General features: G+C 47.8%; 1 protein-coding gene across 1 annotated transcript in view; it reads right to left on the bottom strand.

Annotated features, from left to right (window-relative positions):
* The window catches only part of LOC144156355 (protein slit-like), a 418661-nt gene that overhangs the window by 290681 nt on the left and 102866 nt on the right, over positions 1 to 25114 (bottom strand). The window contains 1 exon segment of the mRNA XM_077688358.1: positions 8428 to 8499. Coding sequence (XP_077544484.1) covers positions 8428 to 8499 — 72 coding nt within the window.

Below are 25114 nucleotides of genomic sequence, written 5' to 3' on the forward strand. Positions count from 1 at the left end.
CTAGGCTCTCATGTGCCGCATCACATCATTTGGGGTCTCACTTAGTTAGGAACTGCAACGTGCAGATTCGAGTCTCAATTCCAATTGGGGTTTTCAGCGACAATAAAGCTGCATACACATGGGCTCTAAGGCGCGTCGTAGTGCTGCCGATACCTGGCCATTTTTAACGTGGGGAAATCTGGCGCGTTCTTGTTTTTCGCCTGCGTGAAAAAAAAAAAAAAAAACGCATCCGCGTCCTCGTGCTCATCAGCCGCACGACGGCCGGTGCACTAGACTAGACACCCGCCGCACCCGCTGCGCTAGCGCGGCGCGTGTACGCCATTAAGAAGAGCCGCCCGAGTTTCCTACGAGAGTATCTTACAGGACAGAGCGTTGCCTTGTGCCCGCGCACGCTCCGAAACCTCGATTGCCGCAATACCCCGCGCACGTGGCTCTGTCACCCATAGTGCTCCGTGACTTAAACCGAGCAGCAGACGGCCCACTCACTGATGTCCTTCAGGTACCCCGTTTTACGAAGTTCTGTGGGGCTTTTTTTTTTAATCGCATAAGGTTATGTATGCTAAAGCAAAATCTGTCCGAGCGTCGTACGTGACCAAGTACTGCCATCACGCATTTTTCCCGGTACATATACCATCCGAAGCGGAGACCAAAATATCATTGAAGGCTGATTATATATGTTAAGCAGTTTCTTAGCAATTTCGCTTACGTCGCCAGTATTCTGGAGGAAAGAAATTTTATCTTAGAAAATGATGTATGAAAACCTTGTCTGTACGTGCGTTAGTACGTAACGACGCGTCATCATGATCATCATCCTAATCATCACTGCCGCAGCGACTCAGAGGCTAAGGCGTTGTGCTACAGAGCCCGAGAACATCTTAGCCACGGCGGCCGTCGATTTCTGATGGAGGCAAAAAGCGAAAACGCCTCTGTGTCGGCGTTTTGACACGCGTTAAAGCTCACCAGGTGGTCTAAATTAATCCGCCGCCCTCCACAACACGTGCCTCCTACGTGGAGATTCCGCAAGTAACTCCCAAAATTGGAATCATCATAGCCTCCTCCTACATTTTAAATGAGTTAGGGGAGACCTATTTTTAATCTTTTTCTACTGTCCTATACATAAACCGCAGTTTCTGTGCTTGATGCAAGTCTAATTGAAGCGGATATGTGCATCCCCAAGGACGATAATGGGCCACTCCAGACGTCTTTCTTCGAAGCAAAACGCTCCGCAAATGGCGAGGGCGTCAGCTCAAGACACACCCTTTCCGTTCTCAACGCCGAAATGTCCTCGTTAGGCCGCAACGACGTAACATAAGTACCGCAACTCGACACACGTGAAGGGGGGAACAAAAGTACAAAGAGGCACCTCGCTCTTTCTCGCTGTTCCCAAGCGCCCCCGTCACGAGAAGGGCGCGTCACTTAATCTCCCGGCTCGTTAGCAGCGGCTCGGGCGACAGCACACCGCTCCACCACCGCGACGCGAAGTCATAGACGGCAGCGTGTGAGTCACGCGGTCGGACTGACGGTTTCCCACCTGAGAGAGCTGACCCGGCCACAGCCACCAGCGCTGCAATCAACCACGCACAACTGCTCCACATTGTTACAGCCAACGGACAGGGACAAACAGGCTCCCGTGCTGCGTTTGGCTGCACTCGCGAAGAGGGGATGTTTCGCGTTTCCAGAGCTGCGAGGTCGGGCACGCACGCGATTTACTGACTGCTCGGTCGCCGCGGCCTTTCTGCTCGTGGGAACGAGACGAGAAGCGGCACTTGTCATCGAACGACAGCCGCCTCTGTTCGAAATACCAGATCGAAGCATGATACCACGCGCAGAGGTCACGGTCCAGCTCAAAATTTCCGCGCCCTAGAAGAAGGAAACAGACCGAGGCCACTGACTCTGCAGTTCCAGTGAAATAACACTACCGATAGTTGTTTTCCTGTCGTGAACGATAAATAAAGCTTACGTTGCTTCTACGTGTGTTCCCAACACGACTACCAACAACTTTGCAATGTCTCCGAAGAACCATCGCAATCTTATGTCGAGCAAGCGCCGTGAATCCCGAAGCTTCTTTTTTTACTTTTGAGTAGACTTCTACATGCAGCCGCTTTTCTGGTAAGGGGGGGGGGGGGGGGGGAAAGCGAAAATTCGCTCGTGTGTTCGAGATTTCGGCGCGCGTTAAAGATCCCCAGATGGTCAAAATTAATCCGGAGCCCTCCACTACGGTGCGCCTCATCGCCTGTGAAGCATCGGCGCGTTAAACCCCACATCAACAACAACAACAACAACAATAACAACAACAATAATAATAATAATAATAATAATAATAATAATAATAATAATAATAATAATAATAATAATAACCTTTAGTACAGGAAAAGTACGTATGACCTTCCAGCCAAACTTCATGCACGGGGCGCATGTCTGTGCTCTTTACACAATATACAAAGAGGAGGCGGAAATTTCCTCTGGCAGAACAATTACTACGTTACACAACACAGACTAAAAAAAAAGAAAACAAATTCGTCATACAAACACAATGTAACGGAAGAACATATGCAATGCAAATTTAAATACGCAACCGGTTATGAAACCTATAGAATATGAGCGTGAGCATGTCAAGTGTGCGGGTGTCTAGCTGATTAATCAAGGAATTTCGGCTAGCCATAAGCGAAGGAACAATGCTTTTTTTTTTATCTATAAAGGGAAGCGCCTACTTCAAGTTTACTAAAAAGAGGAGGTACATGGTAGGATCGTGTTCTTTTCCCATAATTGGAGAAAACAGGGGGAATTGTATCATTTTCAGTACGGCGCAAAGGTCTTTATTTTTTGTTGTCTACTTTAAAGGTATTTAAAAAATAATGTTTGCAAAGCGCATCAACGGCGAACTGTTTGTCGACAAGCAGCACTTCTAGTTCCATGAGTATTTCATATGAAATGCTGCGAGATATTCTTTTTACCATACGGTTTAATATGTTTAGCCGGTATTGTGAGGCATGACCGCAGATAGTTAACCCGTACCATACTATTGATCAAAACTGCACACTGCCCGTAAGCGCTTCACCACTCCTTCAATGTGCGTGTCCCAAGCTAATGTCTCATCGAATATTAAACCTAAATACTTACAGTACTTGATAGTGGCACAGTTGGACAGAAACACTGGCGGCAGCCACTATCGTGTAGTTAGGACCGTGTTTTTAGTTATTCATAAAAATACGATTAGAAACAAACCAGTCGAGCAAATAGCATATATCAGTCTGAAAAATTCTTGCAACTTCACTATACAAACTACTCAGGAAGGCTAAGACAGTGTCAGCGTACATATAAAGTTTGGATTTTGGTGGTACATTCGCAAGATCGTTAACATAAATATTAAACAAAAGAGGCCCTAGCACAAAACTCTGTTGAATACCACAATTCACTGCCCTGTTTTTACTTAAGAAAACACCTACACTTAAAGAAACAAAAGAAGAAATCAATCAATCAATCAATCAATAGATTTTTACATGCCCTCTCTCCCTTAAAAAATGCGAGCACTGTTTCCTCATGTTTTCTACACACGACAAATTTACCGAGAAGTCTATAAACGTTGGCCCCGTTCGCACCGCCCTCTGTTATCGCTTGAGCCGCCAGATGCTTGCTCCGCCATAACTCCTCTCCAACCTGCCTTCCTCGCGCATGTGCATCGCGTTGCGGCGGAGCAGTTTTCTGCGCACACAGGACCGCCGGATTTACATTTCGAATAGCCACATAAAGCTTCGCTTTAAAAAGTAGCGCCTACACGTTGACATTTTTTTTTTTTTTTTACGGCAGGTGTTCATTAAAAGCCAGACCCTTTCCACCCTGAGAAGAGGGAAATCCAGCGAATCTGGCGCTCTGGTTGGATTTGCTATGTTGGTGTTTAGCTACATTGGTGATTTCCCAATATTCAATTAAAAGGCCAGTGGCCCGATCTCTATGTCAGAGGCTAAAGACACAGACGATTAGTGGGCGAATACAGCGCCGTTTTATTCTAGCACGGCTACGCCAATCACAGCGCAGGCTCTTGTGCGCCGCACAGCTGGCGGCCGAAGAGCGCGCATGATTGCGCAATGTCATGAAAGAACAGAGACGCCCCGCATATGTTTGAGTGGCGCCCCCTGGCTCTGACGTCGGCTTAGGGACTCGCGCCGCTGTCGTCTGCTACACTCTGCTTGTGAAGGGCAGTAGTGCCTGTGCTCGAAATCGCCCTCTTTGATGCTTTAATGCGTTAAAAAGCGTATTTTTAGTAATTCAGTTAATTTTGCCACCTCCTGACACATCTGAATAATTTCAAGCTGTATCCCCCACAAGTTTTCCGCACACAGAAAGAACAACTTTCTTCTTGAAGAAAGCTTCTGACCGGTCAGAAGCTCGTGTTCAACCCGTTCTTTCTAGCTTATTCGCGAGGTTCAGCGCCCAGATAAGTATTCAAAATGCGTTGGCTTCCCTACAGTATTTTTGAGATGCTCTTATGACAACTTAGCAGTCTAGTGCTACGTACACGCGCATCGCACAGCAGGAAATAAAGTGGCTGACTTCTATTTTTTTCGTTGCTTACTTGCATCAGATGAATGTGTTTTTCTGTGCCCAACGCATTGATCTTAATATTAATTAATTTATTAATAACCGTCACAAACGTCTTATTAGTAGGTTTGGGGATGCTTGGGAGGCTCACAGAGATTGTGAGGATACTTTCTTCAGGCTGTATGCATGGCATACATTCCCTTCTTCACAAATTGGCTTCCGTAATGGCTACTTGCAAGAAAGCGCATATCCGCAGCTTGCGTTGTTTATTCACATGCAAATACAATGTGAAGGTTTTTGCTACGCCACCGCGATCGAGCCCCAGCCAACATTGTCCAGAGTACTCGAAGGCGGCTTTGATGCTCCGAATTTATATCGTAACCATTGTTATCATAGCGAATTAATCCGGACAATCATGGCATGTTTACGGTGTATACTCGCTTGATATACTCGCTAACGATCGCAATAAATAGTATACGTGTATATATATTACAAGAATCGAAACCAATGAATATTTCCAAGGAGCTCTTTTCAACTCTTTCAAGCGTAAAGAAGAAACCCGGTAAAGAACAAACCCGGGATGGCGATCTATTATTTGGAGAAAATTACTCTTACTCAGTTGTCCTGGACCAGACGACTAGTCAGCTCGATTTTACTGCTAGAGTTCTCCTTCTCCCGCTCTTCCTCCTCCTCCTCCTCGTGAGTGCGGTTTTCCTATAACGCAAATCTGAATACTGGGAAGACATGGCTGTGGGGAATGCACTGAAATATCCCTGCAGGCCTGAACAGGCATAGTGTTACTGTATCTTTACCGTAGACGTGACTCGTTTTCCTCAATAAACATCCATACTGGTTAGGAGCGTGGTATAAAACCGGCACGCGCCTGTACACACAGTGGGTTACTTGGGACTCAACCTACAGTTTTTGCGGCCCGTAGTGCATGTCGACGTATTTCCTGCCATGACAACCTAAAGTGATGTGATACAATACCTTCGATCGTTCGGCAAGGTTGCAAAAACTGTTTTACGTTCCATATGATTACCGGGAATCGTAATGTCTTCTGCCAAAGCCGACAGCCCCGAAGGCATTGAGTTTGGTTTGGTCTTGCAATTTCGCTGTTGTCGGTTATTAGTAGCTGGATGTTCCATGAATGTTCCATGACAGAAGCTCGATTACAGACGCCTAGCTCCGACTCTTCGTGCTCCGCACAGGACCGGCTTCGCAAGGAATGGGGCGACGCCGGCAATGTTTCTTCCGTAGCGGTATCCAAAACTGCACTTTAACTTACGCCTTGAGCTAGTGTATGCGATTTTATGTCTATTATTGTGATAAGTTACGCACATGCCCAACCTGGTGCGGACAAGCATCAGACGTCCACAGTCCACAAAGAAACAGCCGGGAGAGCGAGCCCGAGTGAAGCAGACGACAAACGCGAGAATCCCTAAGCCGACGTCACGCAGGCGAGCGTCGCAGCGCCGCCCGTGGTCGCGCTCACCGCAAATACACGACTCGGGAAAGAGGTGCCGGCAGTGGAGAGTGTAAAGTGGGGCCGTAACATACTCCCTCCGTAGATGGCCATGCTTCACTGCACAACACACAATGTCGGAAAGCCAACTAACCAAGCTCGCACCGACCCCTTAAAGTCGGCTTCACCTTCGAAAGACCTCTCTATTTTCGTAGCGCAAGCTACACTGGCCGAGGTTGAGCAGTTTCGCGTGTGCCGTGAAGGGCCGTTCTGCGCAAGCGCGAGGGACATTGGATTGGCTTGGTTTGGATTGGATTAAAGTGGATTGTGTTGGATTGTGTTGCGTCATAGCCGCGCCAGACGCACTGGCGCAGGCGCGTGCCCAGGTATTCGCCTCAATTGCGCAGTAGCCAAGTCTGACGCTGCACCCGAGCCGGTTGATAGCCGTTTCGCGTCGCTCGTTAAGAGCCGTGCTGAGCATGCGCGAGGAGCAGTGACTGGGCAGGACTGGACTGGACTGGACTGGATTGCTGAACCTTAGCTCACGCTACGTATATCCTGGCATAGCAGCAGAGCTAAGCCACTACTAAATTTTTATGGATTTTTTCCACGCGCTGAACACACCTCGCTGAGAAAATTTTGCCGCCGGTGCAAGACCCTCAGATCCTAGTCATATACAGCTTGATCTCCGAGGGACCACCGTAGACGAGGGCTTTCACACCGAGTTGGCCTTTTTGCAAAGAGCTTTTGCAAAGACCGCGCCGAAACCCCTTTTAATGCTTGAAACTGAATTTCCCTCAGTGAGAACGCGCACTGCCATGGCGACGCAGAGCCAAAATACGCCTGGCGTACGTTGGTCGCACGTATTTCGATTGGCCATGAGGGCAACGTTTGTCAGAACACTTCGTTTGATATAAAACCACAGCCATTCGGAGTCGACTGAGCTGCACTTTCATATAAAACTGATATGCAAGCTGTAATTAGCAGACAGCCTTCTGGTGCCCAGGCCCGCGAACGGCTAAATGCAGTGAAAACGCTTCAAAATGGCAAAACAAACAATAAGCGGCGCGCAGCAAAAAAAAAAAAAAAAAACAATGCACCGGCACCTCCAGAATGTACAGGCCCAACCGCATGGACACGCAACAACGACGTACCCGCAAATCGACGTAAGCGCACGTACGTAGGAAGGAGTACGTATGCCGCGCACTAACGGCCTAGACCTAACGCCATAGGACATGGCTTCAACCGAAGCTTGTATTTTCCAGTTCTGCCCATTGAAATGCACCCGAACAAAGAACGATGAAAGCCGGGCTGTCTTCTTCTTCTTTTTTTTTTTTTTTTTTACATGACAACTCATTTTTGAGTTGGGCATAAACGCTCTCGCTCTGCCATACTAACTCCGCCGTTCAACCAGCCGTCCACTCTGAAACGCGCGAGCGGGACTGGTTTTAGCGTGCGGTGCGCGCAGGAGCAGTGCGCGGATATCTGGTTCACGCAGAGTTCGTCGACACGCGATTACGTCCATATTATGCTTCCGTTTGGTTGGGTCTTAACCTCTCATTTCAGGTAGACGTCAAAGAATTGCGGGCAACATTGGTGCTCTGCTCACCCCACGGAGAGAGAGAGAATAAACTTCACTGAGTTGGCCAACTGTGGTGCTTAGTCGTCGACCGTGAGCCCCCGGGCTCTGGCAGCATCCTCAGCCAGCTGGACGGACCAGAGTCGATGGCAGGAGTAGATCTTGCGGGCGGCAGCTGAGCAGCACGGTCTCCCACTGCTCACTGTTAGCGATTGTGCGGCCATGGAGGAAAAAACCTTTCCTCGGTGGCCCACCCGCTCATACGCTTAGCCCTTTTCTTGTTTTTCAGAACACAAAAATATTCAACCCTCGATTTCATATCCACAGTTAATATTCCTGAATATTGCTATCATATTTCATTACAAGACTCCAGTGTTGACCCACCCTTCGCAACGTCTTCATACCAGCTCAGTTGCTACCTTGAGATAAACTTTCGCAATCACTAATTATCTCCTTTTTTTTTTCGGTTATTTTTCTGACAGGTACGCTCGTCCCTATTTCGACCCCGATTTCCGGTGCTGCTGGTATAATAGGCTGTTATGGGAAAGCAACCGCGCAGAATTTCCCCCGGCGCCTGATTGCTGGCGCCGATCGAGTTTTATGAGCCCCGCTGCATCGTAAGAAGTTCCCCCATTCCAACAAGGCGGCGCAAATGTCATCCGCTCCCGTGCTCCTGCCGACGTCTCCCTTGGCGTCCCCCGGTAGCTGGCTCCGTTAGCCAGGCTGCTGGGGAAGCGCGCGCGGGGAGGGCGCCGCGGCATTATCCCAGGTGTTGTCCCGATTCAATGCGCTCGGGGACAGCGCGCCAGTGTAAACACGGCAGCGAGCGGATCGATATACTCACAGTCTCTCCATGGCCGTGAGGTCCGCGAAGGCGCCCCGCTGCACCGTGTGAATCTCGTTCTCCATCAGGTGCCTGCGTGCAAACGGCGCATTTCAGGACCGCGAGGGAAGAACGAAATGCTGCTTTGCAGCGCGGCCGTAGCATGCCGCGACCCCGTGGTGTTCGCCCAGTTCCTGTCTAGTTCCAACGGCACTTTCTGTCTCTTCCCTTTCTACTTTGTTGGAGTTTGGTACCAACTACTTTGTCTACGACTAAAACTCTCTCACCGGAACACGCGTCTTCTTTGAACTTTGTGTCTTAGTGATTGGCGGGAACAGCTGATTGGAATTAGGAAGCGTCTTCCCGATTGGCCGCAAAAGTGGTGTTCAGAATGCACTGTTCTTGGCCCGCGCATGCAGTTGAAGCAAATCTAAGGTCTCTTCCCCCGCTTCCTGCCGCCGGCTCCGGGGGCTCAAGAGAGGCTGCCGCCCGTCTGTACCTTATAACGTTGACATTGGAGTTTCTAAAGTAAAGGTAGACAGAGTTTGTAGTGGGATAAAAGTTCCTGTTTCTAAGAACTAAAACAGTCTTTTTTTTTTTCAGAACGCAAATCTGTTTACCATCCCAGGGAGCCTGAAACGCGGACAAATCAAAAGACGAAGTTTTTTGCAGTTAGAACTTCGCATGTACCAGGTAGAACGGAAACACACCCTTGACCACGACGATCGCATGTCAAACATTCTCAGTACCAGCAGCGTGGTTTCTTGCTTGCAAATGGGGTAAATTAATAATAATGTGCTATTAAGCAGCGTCAGAAACAAAAAATATGGGTTTCTGACACAGCTAAGGCAAGCCGATAACGAAGTATTGTAAAAATGGCAACCTTACTCTGGTAGAACACACAACCTTAAAAACCTCACAATTATTTTAATGCCTTCCGCAACTAAAAAGTTGAACAATGGGTAAATATGACTACTCTGATAAGTTTTCTTTATATCAGTCGCTTCATTTTTCTAAAATCTGCAAAAACAGCCAAATTCTTTGTCTTTTTTCGCTGGGAACTGCTACTCAACTGTTGACACATTAAAAACGTGTAGAATGTGACCTGATTTTTTTAAGTTAAAACAGAAATAATGAAATACATTTTTAGCTTTCTAGAATACTCATTTATCGAGCACCATTATCTGTAAATATCTCGAAAATTGGTGAACATCGTTTTTTTAAATGACGTCGAAGAAGGCCGTTTTTTACAGATTTTCATTCTTTGGCTCACGTTGCGAAGCAGTATTTTGAAAAGTTTGCTTTGTAGAGCAATTAGCAGGGTAGGAAGTATTCAGCGGCCCCTGGCGGAAAAATACGAAAAAACTAGGCAGCATAGCCTTCAGGCCGATGTGTAAAAAAATTTTTTAGAAGTGCCACTTTTGAACGACATTGCTCTCGCTGATAATTTCGAGATATATTTCTCAAAAAATATAAATATGAATAATTCAATTTTTCTGAATTCAGCAGCAGGTATGCAAATATTTGGCCAAAACATTACGAGGATACAGAAAAATTCTCGCTTTGTTTTACAGGTCTTTTGCCACACCATGCAATGTGAAAAGCAGCCCTGCCCGATCGTGTCCTAAATGTTTTGTTACAACACCAGCTATAGTGTTTCTCACTAAAATAACGCCAGTTTCGTATCGAGGATACAGAGTTCTCCTCAATGTAAAAGTTTCATCTCAAACAAGAAATGATCATGGCACCACTTTGTCTGCCGCGCTCATCTGAACACACGCTATATTTCCTGTCTTCATGTAAGCGTCGTCCGTGTCGTCATGCGAGTGAGCGTCGTCCAGTGCCGCCCGCGTCTGAACTCTGGTTTCCACTTCAAAGACTATGAACCAACTGGCCCAGCTTTCTACCTAAGTGTAAAATGTTTGTCTTATGCCCCAAATATTAGTATCAGTCATTACACAAATTTAGCTTTAGAACTTCTGGAACCCACCCTTGCTTCACCGCCGGAACATCATGCTACAGTAGAAGTAGTGGACGGAAATAGTCGCTACACACGAATCATGCACGTCACCTTGTTGGACTTCAAAATACTAATTTATTTCCGGAAAGAGGCCGTAAAATTAAAGTTCGCTATGATCGAAACCCCAATTGCCCATCAATTCCTCTCGCTAACATCGCCACTACCACTGTCGTCTTTGTCCCTTTCCGTCTTCTGCTTCTTCTTCTCTCCGTTACTATGACTCGGCGCATGCCCGCACTCGTATCGCCAAGCGAAGAGGACAATTAGGGGGATACTTACCTTGCTACTCGCCTAGTCGCTACTTCTGAACTAACGTGCTCAAAGTACTCATGCAGTCCTCGGCATTACATGTCCTCAACACACGTTTCCAAGTCGAAGGCCACAACGCATTAACGAGGTCCGCCTTTATTCAGCTATAGGGTCCTCGAACTGGATGCAAGATCATTGCATTATAGCGACAAACTTTCACCTCAGCTCACGTCCAGAGATAATAGATCACTGTTTTGTAGACTACAGAAACGCTGTCTTTTTCTGCGATATTTTGGAACGAACTCTGAGGAGGAGTATAATATCGCGCCAGTCTCAAACCCATTTTTGTCGCTTCTTGTGGGTCCTGGCGGTTCACCCTTTCATATCTTTCCTTCAATTGGTCTCTGTAGTCTGTGGCGGTCTCTCTGTGGCGGCATCGACTATATGTTAAGTATACCAAGCTTACGCGGTCAGAAACGTATTGATTTCGTAAAACGGTGGCGTATGTCAGTGTGAACAATCCTTTGGGCCAACCCCCCGACTGGTACCCTCTTTGCAGCGCTTCTGTGTGCCTGCCTGTATTTCGATGTATATTTGTGTTTGCCCAAGTCTTGATATATCCTTTACTCCGCTCGACCATGTTTTTTCCTCGTTCTGTCACTCTGTGTCTGCGTTTTCTTCCATGCATAAAAAAAATTAAAGCCGTTTCACTCAATCTGAAGGCTGTCGGAATTGCAGAGCAGTGATTCGCCATAATGGGCTTCAGGCAGCTATCCGCTCACTGCTGCCACCCAATGCATTTACAATTTCCCGCCTTCGCAGCACTCGCGCGCCCCCTGCCTGAAACTGCGCCAGCGGGAGTCATGTTCTTTTTGTGCTTGCTTTAATTTCGATGCTGGAGCTGTTTTGCGTCATTCCGAACGCATAATTTTTTTCTTGCGCAGTTGGAGCCTTTCAGCGGTTTTTCGAACGCGCCATTCTTTTCTTGCGCGGCTGAACTCTTTCAGCGTCATTTCGAACGCGCCATTTTTTTCCTGCGCGGCCGCTTTTCTGGCTTACTATCATAAAAACCAACCCAACGAGCGTCCCTAACTAAATGAACGCGGAGACTGCCGGTTATATACACATATTTTGCCTCAAGTGTACCTGCAGTTTTCTTTGCGCTAAATACCGGGGAGATGTCTGACAAGCGCCAGCGGTTCGTGAGGTTCGAATGGTTATGACTATTTAAACCGTGTGATTTTCAAAGCCTCAGCGTGACCCCCTGACGACGGTACATCAGACTCTATAAATCTGGGTCCGTTATCTCGCTGCGCCGACTGATTCCGGCATTCGCATCTGCCGTTAACGAGCTACGACGACAAGGCGAACCCATAAAGTTATCTGCACTTAATAGCACGAACGTGCACGTGGGAAGGCAGGCAGGAAGGAAGGAGGTGACAGAAAGGCAGAAATGTTAACCAGGCTGTAGCCCAATTTGCTACCCTGCGAGTTGGAAATAGTAAAGTGGTCAAAATGATGGTAAAAAGGCAACGTGGGCCGATTTGTGCATATGTCTTAAACTGAAAAACAGCGCAAAAGACAGGACCAGGGAACACTATGACGCACGCAGCGCTGACTGCCAACTATAGGGTTCATTTAAAAGAAAGCGGTTCCATACGCGTATACCAGATAACACACACACACACACACACACACACACACACACACAAAACCACACAACTAGTGATTGCGAATTATTATTACTATTATTATTATTATTATTATTATCCTCTTCCTCCTCCTCCAGCCCAAGTCATTTTCTTTTTCATTATTTGCACTATGATATCTTCTTCTCTAGTTTGTTCTCTGATCGAGGAAGTTCCTTTCCTCCTGAGTGCTACTCCTAACATTCTTCATTCCATTCGACTTTACGTGGTCTGAAATGTTTCAGTGTATAAAAGTGTCGAGATTAGTGCACGGAGAGAGTGCGTAAATTGTCGCGAGCCCCATCGGCTGGCAATGGTGCGTCGCAGTTTTGGTTGGCGTGATATTATCATAATTGCAAAAGCAACGCGTGCCCGAACATCTGTTGTGTTTGTATCTGTGCCCGTATGCATGCCCTAGAGTGTAGGATGTCGTTCAACGTACATGATCGCGCCAATTTACAACTGGCTAGCTGTTGCGTCAGTTGCTTAGCAATACGAGACACAATCTGTGTTAGGACTGCCATCCATACATTTACTTGCATACGTCCAAGGGGATCCTGCATAGATCCTATTTGTATTTGGCGCGAACCGCAGTTGCCTTGTTGATCTGTAATGAGGCTAGATTTATTTGCGTCCGCATTTAGCATCTTAGCAATAAGTGAACCATGCATCATTATACATACCATAACCTTCGTAAATTGGCGCGTGCAATATAACACTGTAAAACGCTACGGTTGATCGGAAATATTGCTCACATGCCGCTCTAAAGACTACTTACTAGCTGCAACTGCCCGCCGGAAAGTTTGCAACGTCCCTGTCGCACTAGGTTCATGTGCTTTTGCCTCGTGTACAAAGCAACCGACAGGCGTCATGAGCTCGACAATGCCTCGATCGTGATGTGTGACGAGCTGTCATTCCAGGTACAGAAGCACAAACGAAAAGGCGTCGCGCTTGTGTCTCCTGACTGGCGCCGGGCGTAGGGGCAAGTGGGAAAGGGCGACAGCACGGTTGGAAGCTGACTGCTTTAGTGCTGACTGTATAACATTCTAGTTTATGAGGAACACTTTGATGGTATTGGCATTACAGGAAATTACAACCCTATCCGAAGCAGGCCCGTGTTGTTGCAACAAGATAAAGCAAGACACTGCACATGAATTGTAGTGTTGTTTACCTCTCGACTCCTAGCAGGGATTTCCTTGTGGCGTTCAACGCTCCGAAGCTACACTTGCGCTATGAGGAACGCCGCAGTGGAAGGCTCCAGATTAATTTGGACCACCTCGAGATCTTTGACGTGCGCCGAAATTTCAACCCACGGGTGTTTTCGCTTTCTGCCTCTATTGCAAAAGCAGCCACCGCGGACGCAATCGAACCCGCGTCCTTGGACTCAGCAGCACAACCCCTTAGCCACTGAGCCACCGCGGCCGAAACTCCTAAAATGCACCTGACATAAATAGTTTTCCCGTTATTCCAAGCTACGGATCACTAGTACAGAAAATCTGATTCAATGCATGCATGCTTGAAACTCGCCATTATACCCCTACCCCCGTAGAACAAAAGTGCTTTAAGTGCTTTACTTGCGCGGTACCTCACTAGGTGGCAACGACGCGCAAACTAGCCGCAGCCGTTCGATGAATGACAGGTCCGTTAAATAGCGGACGCGTCATAAAAAACGATTATACTTGTCTGAAAGTTGTAAAATGATATGGTACTCGTCTGTAAGACTATTGTTACAAATGCTCAAAACGGTAGGCACTTCTGAAAACATAACAGGTGTCCAACGCATATTGTGTGAAAAGAAGTGGTCAGTCACGCTATGCATGTGAAGAAGTATTCATTTGAAAAGGCCCCCGAACCATAGTTCGGCAAAATAGAAGGAACTCACTCAAACCCAATTCGATTTTTTTTTCCTTCACGCTATACTCACTTAGACACAAAAAGTTCGCCTGTACTCAAAATCACTCGTACTCACTTATCACATGCTCATTTGCAATCGTACTCGTACTCAAACTCATTAGCCCTGACTTGTACTCGCACTCAATCTGTACCACGTAGCAAGAATATATAGGAGGCGAAACGGCCCATTGTGGCAAGCGCGGGCGAGTGACCAGATAATGTCACAATGAAAACCAAGGCGCACTGCCAAGCTTCGCAGCTGCGAGGGCGAACGAGAGGGTAGCGGCACCTGATGGACGAACTGATAGCCGCCGCAATTCATTCCGTGGCTGTGCAGTGTAATGCCGATCGCGGGGGCTGCGCCGTTTCTTTCCCCGCGGCAGATGGCGCTAGCTTAACGTCTGACGAGCACTTGTGACATTATCTGGCCGCGCTAGGAAGCTTCGTTTCCCCTCCTCTGTACTCACTCGTACCCAACTCATCTGTACTCATTTGTAGTCCTACTCAACATCTACTCACTCCTACTCATCTCTACTTACTTCCACTCATCCGCACTCATTTGTACTCAATCTGTACCCACATTTACTCGTATTCAAAAGTGTTTCTGCTAATTAGTTCTCGCAATCAACCAAGTTCATTCACGCGCTGCACTAGGACTAAAGGATTTGGCTATGCCAGAGCAGAGAATGCTTCCAGCCCGTACTAGTTGGTTCTTCTGGTTCCCCTTTCACCCTTTTGTCCAACTGAAACAGGCGAAAGCTTTTCTGGTTACCGATCCTGAAGACCGAGAAAGAGTGGCTGTAGCGTGAGTAGTGCGTGATAGCAGCCTACCACGCCCCTCGCTTCGAATAATTTGAACGAAGCCACCCATGCCTGCTCGGGCTTTTCCTATGGCAACTCCGGGAAGTACGAGCGGTTGCCGAGAGCGGCAACACCGCGGAAGAAGGAATGGAGAGATCCGTAGTTTTCCACCTTACTCATTTTACCTCCCTTTAGATCGAACGACGGGCAGCTGACGCAATTTTTACCCTTTTGCTGTATGGCTATGCTTCAAATATTTCTCGCCCGCGGCATCGCCTTTTAATGACAACTTTATCGAAGGCCGGCCAGCGACGGCTGCACTTTGAACAGCGCGCAGAAACGTTATGCCCGTGCCTGATTTTAAGCGGCGCTCGAGTTCGCGTGAGCGATCACTGATACAACGATCTGCCTGACCGATACAGGACTGGCCGCATGGCAGTTTAATTTCGTACACCACATCGACACTGCAGTTGACGTAACGATTGGCGTGTTTTTGTTGCACATGGCTTTGCTTATATTGTTTACGACGCGACTTAAACTACCAAGCTTTTTCGGTGTAGAAAATAAACTGTGGTTGATTCCTCTGTCATAGGAATCAGTAAAACACGAAAGTGAAATGTGCAGCGAAATCTGCAGCTGAGCATGATTTGCGGATCGGCGGCTGTCTTGTGGGTGTGCTCGGCGAGCGACGTCCTGCTGGCGGGTCACTTCGGCAAATTTGTACTGGCGTCACTTCCGTGGCGGACATGACTTCGGTGAAATCTTGGGGTATCCTGGCATAAAACACTTTCGTGTTAAAATATAAAACCCGAAAACAAACAACCCTAAGTATAAGGTACTCTTTAGTACTAAAGGTTGCTTCCCCGCAAGAAGACCCTGTGTGCAGGGGTGCACCCTTTACAGGCCACTGGCTTTGTTGTACTGGCGTCACTTCCGTGACGGTTACGACGTCAGCGAAATCTTCGTGTATCCGGGAATAAAACACTTCTGTGTTAAAAACACTCTCACCCCGCACGGGCAGCCGCTCTCGTGTTAGAGGAATAGACTGTCGCGAGGTTTGAGGAGCAGACTACAGAGAGGGGTTCCCTGCGTCAGTGATTGCCCGCGTCTTTTGTACAGTCAGAGTCTCTTGTACAGGTTCGTCGGTCACACGAAGCGTAGGAGCGCCTTTGTGGCCTCGTGAGCAGATGGCGGAGAAGGAACATCTCCTCGGACAACGGCCGCCGAGGAGGTGCATGTGATTGGCGAAAGCTGCTGTAGTCCCAATGAAAAACGCGGGCGCCCGCACAAGAAGCTGCCGAATAGCGTTAGGCGTGCAGCAAACTTCCCTCTCGTCTCTTGCTGTCATTCCTATCCAGCGGGAGTCACCATTCGTGAATATTGTCTCCAGCTAGAGACGGTAAAGAAGGGTTACGTCGCATCGCGGTAGACGTGGCCGAAGTGGTCGCGTGAGGGTCATAGGCGCCCATACGTGCATTGGGTAATCCATTTGGACAGTGCTGACTCTCGGACAAGTACGCGGAGATTCGTAGCTGCAGCGTCCGCTCTATAGGCAACGGAATGCGCGCGGTGGCCGGTCTTTGACGGGCCCATAACAAGCAGAAGACTGCGCGCAGTTTCGTTTCACCCGAGCCGCTTTTCTACGCAGCGAGTTCTTTAGAGTCGGCTTCAGTAGTAGACACTCATGCGTCGCTGAGAAGACACATTTTCAGGCGCCACACAATCAGTGCGGAGTTCGATTGAAGTATGACGGGCCAAGGCCAAATATCTCGAGTTCCTTTAAAATCGGCTTCACTACTACTCACAAACACATTGCTGGGAAGATACTCTTTGGGGGCTATAAAACGAGCCTAAAACACCAAGGCCTTAGCGGCTTTTTGTCAATAGAACTTTCATGTGCAGCGAAAGAGTGACGACATATCAAGCGCTATAGGCGGACAGGCGGTCGGTTTCGTCGTTTAAGGCCACTAGACGGTACTTACGGCAAGGTCGTTCCGTTCCGGCAAGTTCGCTCCGCCAGCCCTGTCCGCACAGCGGCTGCCGGAAGGGGGTATATACGGTGTCTCCGCACACCGCGTTCTCCGAAGCTGCTAAAGCCATCTTATTGGACGGCTTGGCACAACCGCAGGTCCAATGACGAGCGTGCAAAGCTTTTGCTTTTTTTACTAATGCGTTTGCTCTGTGCTTTCGGCGTCGTGAGGCCGCTATATGGGTTTACGTAGACTTCAGGGCTTTTTACTTACAAAACGTGGACAACCAGTACATGCAGCTGAATGTGCAGTGATTTCGACATTGTTTGGCACGTAACAAGGCTCCACACTAAGGTAGTTCCACACGGTAAAAATGAATATTGGCATGGCGACATACCAAACTCAGGGGAAATAGCCAGCGACGACTACAGTTGCCATCAGAAGCACACGGCTGTTTCACCAAATAGCATTTGGCTGCAACTTCACATACCCACCAACAATTCTCACAAACCCCCTTAAAGGGTGGACCAATGACGATTACCGCTGTCGTCAGAAGCTCATGGCCGATTCACTCACTCTCATTACCAACCGAATTCTCACATACCGACAGAGTGGGACTGGCGAGTGACGATGAAAGGTCTCAGGTGCTGTCAAAGTTCACAGCGAATTCACCAGTTCCTATTGGCTATGATGTCAACATGCCCACTCGAAGGATCACTCCATGACATTTTTTTATTGCACCATTTTGCCACAGGGTATCAAAGGAATGGAGGCTTAAAAAATGGAAAGTGACGGGATGCAAGCGGCTTCATGCACTCCAGAATGCTGTATAGGCCAGTCTCGGCTAGAAATTCCAACAGCTGCTTGTAGAGAGGACCATGCGTTCAATTAGACACTAGTGCTTTTGCATTCTAAACTCACAAGAAGTGCTCAGGTGTTTTCAAACTTTTTCCCCTTTCACTTACAACGCATAGGTATGCACACTTGAACACATTTAGGCGAAAACAATTTTGGTTCATTCAAGAAACACATGTGTAATTTTAATGCCGACTATAAACTATCAGCTGGATAATATGGACAAGTGATTTGAAGTAGTTGCCGTTTACAACCAACCTTCTTGCCCAGCCCATATAACGTCACAGGTACTTATTTATGCGATTGACCACTGCCAACCGAAGACACCACTGAGAACCGGTACTGTGCGACACAGTGGTGTCTCGTGTCCTTTTTTATTGTATCACTTGAATGTTCGCGTAAAGTTCAAACAATGATAACCCTGTTTCCCCACATTACATCGCTGATTTTGCAGGGTAGCGTGAAGTTTAAAGCTTATCTTATTTTGGTGAAAACCACATTCTCGGGAATGTAATAGAGTGAAGCAAGTTACCAAAGGGCTAGTTCTTTCAAACAAAACACGATCATGTTCTCTTTGATGACCCAAGCAGAGCGCGTGTAAAGATGCAGCACAGACAAAGAAAGCCCTGACCCCGAACTTCGTCGACTTTGGTATCCAGCTGTACTTCACACCTGGCAAGAGAGAATCCTACGTGCGTCCCTGCACCACTACTATTCAACAAAAACGGTGCTTAAGTAATAAGAACGGTATCCTAATGCTTAAACTTTCTTTCTAGACACTCTGCTACACACCAGGCTGCTTTAAAGCTGGCATTAGTATTGTACAAAAATGCAGTGCTCAGAAGACACCTTATCTGGAGCCACATGAGCAGTCTTATATCAGTGTATGAAAGCCCTATGTATACTTATGAATAATAAAATCCATCAAGTAGTATGAGGTGCCGATGCACAGTGAATTAATCTTGCAGCCTGTAATTTTATGCCAGGCGAAAGTAATATGGTAAACAACATAATTTTCAAAAACACATCTTTATTTCGGAATTTCGGTGCCCATTTTGTGCTGATGTAAAATGCTTCTATAATCTGAGCGAGACCTAGGTATGGAATTTCATATTTTCCGCAGGCTGCCAAAAGTGGGATACCTTGCGCAGCGTTTCCCTCCGGGTGCAACAGGCAGCAACGTGCCATGTGAATATTATTGGTGCGCAGTCCTCTCATCATGCAGTGACCGTGAATAGAGTGCATGTGGTGCTTTGAATCGTCTGAGAGGGAAAAGTGCCTGGGTTATTACAAAATTAAGGGCACGTACAAGAGAAAGGCCCCAAATGACATTGACTGCGGGATATCACCAACAAATGCTCAGACTGCTTTGTCGTGAACCAGTAAGACGTAGTTCCCTTTTTTTGGTTCAGCTCCAATTCAGTTTCAATTTGGTTCAGCTCAGTTCATTTTTGGTTCAGTATGGTTCAATTCGAGTTCTGGAAAAATAGTTTGGGTTTGGATTCAGTGAAAGCAAAAATACTGATACTGGTGTGGGTTCGGTGGAGGCTCGACAACTTGATTAGGTAAAAATGTACGATGCAGCTGAACGAATTTGACTTTCTTGTATAACAAGCATCATCTTTCTTTAATCCTCAACCAAATGGATAATAAGTACCCTATTTACCCAATTCCAACGCCCATCTTCTTTTCGGGAAAAATAGGCCTTAAAATCGCATGCGCGTTTGGCTAGGGTACAAGCTGAAAGTCTGTTTTTCTTCTGTTTGCGTAAATCGGGTACGCGTTGGAATCGACGGTGCGTTGGAAGTGGGTAAATACGGTAGCTAAAAATGCTTTGAGTAGGGTTAGATGCAAAGACTTCAGCAGAAGTTTGTTCACGCTTGCGATTTGTGGGTGAAGAACATTTTCTCACATCAAAGCAACAGGTGTTCAAAGCACATTACCTTAAGCCATACTGCAGCTGTTTGTCTAAGGATGAGGTTTCTTTGCTCAAAATGTACGCTTGTAACACCGTATTACGAAAAACGAATGGGCTGGAAACTAAAATGGCTTTTAACAAGCAACAACGACGTGAGGTGTTTACAGCGGGAAGAAGATTTGCAACTGCTCTCCGTTTTGCTGCATGCTTGAGCAAGTTGCAAAAACGGTAGATCGACAAATGAGCAGAGGCCCTCCCACTGTACGAAATAAAATTGATTAAAAAATAAACAAATGCACACAAAATTACTACAAAGCAAAGCTTTCTTCGTGCGCCGCCTGGGAAAACAAATTTTCTCTGCGAAGGTGCACCAGGTACCCGACTTCAAGAAGTTAGAAAGGCTTTAATAAAGAATGCCTTTTTACACACACACACACACACAAAAACTGTTACCATTCCCTGGCAAATAAAAGAACAGTCAAACAATGATGCTGGATCCCTGCAAGGCATGGCAAAATCGGTCCTCTTTCGCATCAACAGCAGATTGCATTTTCGCACACTTCCCTGTCTGCATGCATACACGTGCAAGAAAGTGTTTTTACAGCGTAGCCATCTACCCTACGCAGTTCAGAGTAACCCATTCAGTCAGCTGGTAGGTGTAGTGCAACCATCGTCGTACCTGTCGTATTCGCCAATGCAACAGGTCTCCCACGGAGAAGCTAGACGTTAACTGCTGGAATGATCATTGTAGTCATCGTTTACTCAACAGACTGGCCCGGAAGCCCTTTCAAAATGGTGTTATTTGCGTCGATACCAACGAAGTGGAGGGAGACGGATAAACAGCAGCCAACTGCTGACATTTAAATATAAACCGGCATAGGAGGTCTAGCCTCTTCTTCCATTCCCAGATTTTCATTTACTTAAAAATATTTTGAGTAAATTATAAGGACGAGCCTTATTTTCAGTTCTTCAGGTGTTACACAATTCCCTTGGGTGACAAAGCTTGAAGAATGTGTGAGCACGCAAATATTAAAAATGCATTTCTGATTCCATGCGAACGTCAACGTCCGTGTCAAGTTGACGAATCAGGCAGTCATAGTTGACAGAGAAACAACCTTGCAGGCGTTCTGATCCTCTTTGAGCATTTTGAAAGTTTAATCCAGTCAAAAAGTTTGATGCCCCATCTAAAAATACGCATTTTGTGACATTCACCTTCGCAAAAATACGCAAGCTGTGTGACATTCACCTTCAGATCGTCATGCGGCGACATTGTCTGACATTCGGATGACGACGGCGAACCGTGAAATTCGTAAAATCGAGGAAGGCAACAACGTATAGTGAACACGCGAAATTCATTCATGCAACCGCTGGCGAACAAGTGTGTTATTTTACCTTACATGCGGTAGATAAACAAAACCGTTCAGCTGCCCTCGTTGCTGACCGCCATACAACTATATATTGTCCGGAAAATCGTCACAGGAGGCCGACGGCATCCAATGCCAGTTGGCAGAAAATCGGCAGTTCGTATCCCCATCTTGAGACAGCACTGACAACGAGGTTCACAATTTCCGCATCCTCGGGAGTTGCCGCCCACGTCTGCGCCGAGCTCCATGAAGAATGAAGTTTACAAAGTCGCCAAACACCAGCGGAGCGGCGGCATATTGTTTTTGTTTATTGTTTTACATTTTTCCCCCTATTGTCCACGGAAACGTTTGCTAAAGTCGAGGTGATGGTCGCAAGGCTGGGTTCACAAACGCATTAAACATTTTGAGGGAATCAGAATTTGCTCGCATAATCGGGGAGTTCACTGAATGGGGGGTTCGTAAAGTAACGTAAACGGATTCGATACTGTCGAGAAAAATATCGTCATTGAATTGTGATGACCAGAGGGTTAGTTCCCCGGAAATGGTAATAATTTTGGGCCATGTGCGCGTCTATGACCCATAGACATGAAGAAAAATTCTTTCAGCGCCTGTTATCGGGAGACGTCTTAAATTTGTCCCCCTCTTGACGTGCAGTGGCTAATGATGGTGGTGATGATTTCCACGAGACCATTTGTCGTGACGTACGTATACGCGAGCGGAAAAGGCGGTCTCTTCTCCTCCTTCATGCTATGCCGAAGCACACTCGGAGCTATTCTGGGCGCGCTATTTAAGGGCACTCTGAAGTCGCTTTGTCCGAGTCCTTGTTTGTGGCTGCTTTGTATAGCTAAACTCACGCCATCCTTCATTCCAATACTGAGAAAAAGTCTAGAGCGCTAGTGCATCTCTCTTACTATAATACTCGGAAGAGCAGAAAGCGCGATTGGTTGCCGCTTTGCGTCGCCCCGATTTGCAACGTGCTTTGGCGCTGTCTCAGTCTTCAAAATTTTAATCATCACCTCGTTCACGCTAAGTATTGTTTGTTTACTCTCTGTCCACTACCTGTTCAATTTAGCATAGCAGAGAGGGCACTGTGACGTCAATTACAAGACCAGGTGGACGGTGCCAGCATAAAAAAAAAATCACGGAATTAAGCTTGCACTTACGCGCAAGACTCAAATGACGAAGCTGCTGTACGTGATCACTGATGGAAACAAAGTTGAGTTTTAGTAACGTCGCGGTGTCGTGGTTGACGTCGGTAGCATGGCATTACAATAACCTTGTGTTGAGCAAGGCCAGAGTGAGCTCGTCGTTTCGGTTGACGTTTTGTACGCCACTCTGCAAGCGCGACTTATCATCTCTAACAGGTGCTTTGCTTTGCACGCCGAGCATCTCGAAGCGCGGCCTCTTCCTCGGCCGTGCGAACTATACGCGGCCGGCCCATGTGGAGTCAATGAACGCCTACAGCAGCTTCGGCATTCAAGTCGCGGCTCTTCTACGGTACAGAGAGCATGCGCACGACGACACGAGGACGAACGAACAGAGGCCAAACTTATGCTCCTACGATGTGCCTTTCTCGTTCTTGCCACGACCCGCCGTGGTGGCTGCAATGGCTAAGGCGTTGTGCTAATGAGCCCGAGGTGACGGGTTCGATTCCCGGCCGCGGCGGCCGCTTTTCTGATGGAGGCGAAAAGCAAAAACGCCCGTGTTTACGAGATTTAGGCGCACGTTAAAGATCCCCAGGTGGTCGAAATTAATCCGGAGCCCTCCACTACGGCGCGCCTCATCGCCTGCGCTGCGTCGGCGCGTTCAACCCCACAATCAATCAATCAAGTGTTGCCACGATACAAAGAACGCGGGAAGTTTTTTTTTTTTTTTTTTTTGGGCTAATGTTGGCCAGTGCTTGATGAACGTGCGCTCGAGGCACGCGGCGAACGCTAGAGTTTCTTTTTTTTGGCCAATCTCCCCGAGTGGGTATGCTTAGACTGACGAACGCACTCTCGAGCGCTCGCCTTTTTCTCAGTATTTTAACAGCGAAGCTGTTTGGGAAATCGTAATTTTTCCTGTCCGCAGTTAAAAATACCAAGAAATGGCCGAGCGCATGCACGTGAGCGCGAGCCACGTGGCGACCGCCCGGCAGTTAACAAAGCCAAGAAAATGCCAAGCGCTCGTGTGTGCGTGTCTCGCGACCACCGCCCAGCATCCGCGGCACACGTTTGTCAGGCCACGCATACCCACTTAGGGAGAGATTGGCAAAGCTTGAGGCGTCCGCCCGGCAGTTAAAAAGACCGAGAAATGGCAGAGCGCAAGTGTGTGTGTGCGCCTCGCGGCGACCGCCCAGCGTCTCAAGCGCACGTTTGTCAAGCCAAGCATACCCACTTGGGGAGATGGGCCAAGATTGGCAAAAAAAAAAAAAACTCCAGCGTTCGCCTCGAGCAGTGGGAGGTCCTGCTGACCAGCTCCTGTCAGGCTGACCACTGCAAACCCACTACAGCGAGTGACGGCTCAACCACCACCGTTTGCTCTAATAAACGTTTATTCTCTCTCTCTCTCTCTCTCTCTCTCTCTCTCTCTCTCTCTCTCTCTCTCTCTCTCTCTCTCCATCGTTCGCTGTAATCGTGGCAACCCTTACTCGGTCCGACAAAGATTCCAGCGTTCGCCGTAATCATGGCATGACGGAACGAGAAAGAAACGTCATAGCGTACGCCCGTCTAAGGCGATGTCCAATGATTATCATTTCCAAAAGTGAAGGAAGCTCACACTTATAGCAACAATTATGGAGAAAGGTCGTTGCGGCAGCGAAGAAGCTAGTCGGCTGCAACCTTCGTGATGCTCGTGAAGGTTGCGTACAGCTTCGCTACTTTGAAGTCTTACGCGTCAATGTGAGCTTAGTGTTTTTAAAACTGCGGACACCATACACAAACTATTCGCTCAACAGCTTGGCTGTTAATAATTATGCGCCGCGCTAAGAACTTTTTTGCTAAGAACTTTGTGAGAATATGAGCGCGAAAGCTACCTAGTTTCTGCCGCCACTCGAGCAGCCCCCGGAGCTCGTCATCGTCAGGATCACCACATTCGCCTTGCGCGGCAGCAGCCTGCCATCCTTTTCCCTTCCCCGGCACGCGCTCCAGCGCCCTTTCTCCGGCACTGCTCTTTCGAACCCATGCGCGCGCTCCCATCTTTTGCACCTCACAGCGCATTCCATAAAACATCAAGATCTAAAAATTTCGCCTTAAAACAACACCTTTGAGCGCACCTTTTCCAAGAAAAAAAAATCAACCGAAGCGAGTCGGAACATGGCCATCCATCTGAGACTTTATTCTATCTGTAACGCCACATATGCGACGTTTAAAACTCGCTCCAGGGTCCCTCTAAGGCATCTTTCGGCAGCTTGCAAAGTGCGAGACCTCTCAGACATCGCTGTCAGGCACGCGAGAACCAAATTGCCGAGCGCTTCACCACCCAGAAGAATTCGCTTGGGGCACATCGGAGGGCCACAGGGACAAGAGGAATTTCGAGAACACTCAAGCTGCATTTAAACGCGTCACTCGAAAGACGACGACGGGCACTGGATGCCGCACGCAGGAGCGAATAAAGAAGTCGCGGGATGACGAGGTGGGAATCCAGCGGGACGAAGCCACATCCATAGCCGCCTTCTTCTTTATTACTTTCGTCGCGTGCAAATCGCAGGTCGATCGAGCAGGGCTGTCGTCTTCCCGGTCGATATAATCCGATATCATTCACGGTCAAAGAATAGCTGGGGCGGCTCCGCTGCAAACGGAGAAAGAAGAGGCGGCCCGACGCTGCAGCTCTCGCCGCATTCCCGATTACCCGTGATAAGCGACCGGGGAACTGTCAAAAAGAGTGCGGGGCCGCTGCTGCAGCTGCAAGCTCCGCGCAGCGCCACGGTTGCGGGACGTCATAAACAAGCGCCTCTTATTCGCGAGGTCATG

Source organism: Haemaphysalis longicornis, unplaced genomic scaffold (genome assembly GCF_048455015.1).
Source record: "Haemaphysalis longicornis isolate Haplotype H1 unplaced genomic scaffold, Haemaphysalis longicornis Haplotype H1 scaffold_1, whole genome shotgun sequence".
Lineage (NCBI taxonomy): Eukaryota > Metazoa > Arthropoda > Arachnida > Ixodida > Ixodidae > Haemaphysalis > Haemaphysalis longicornis.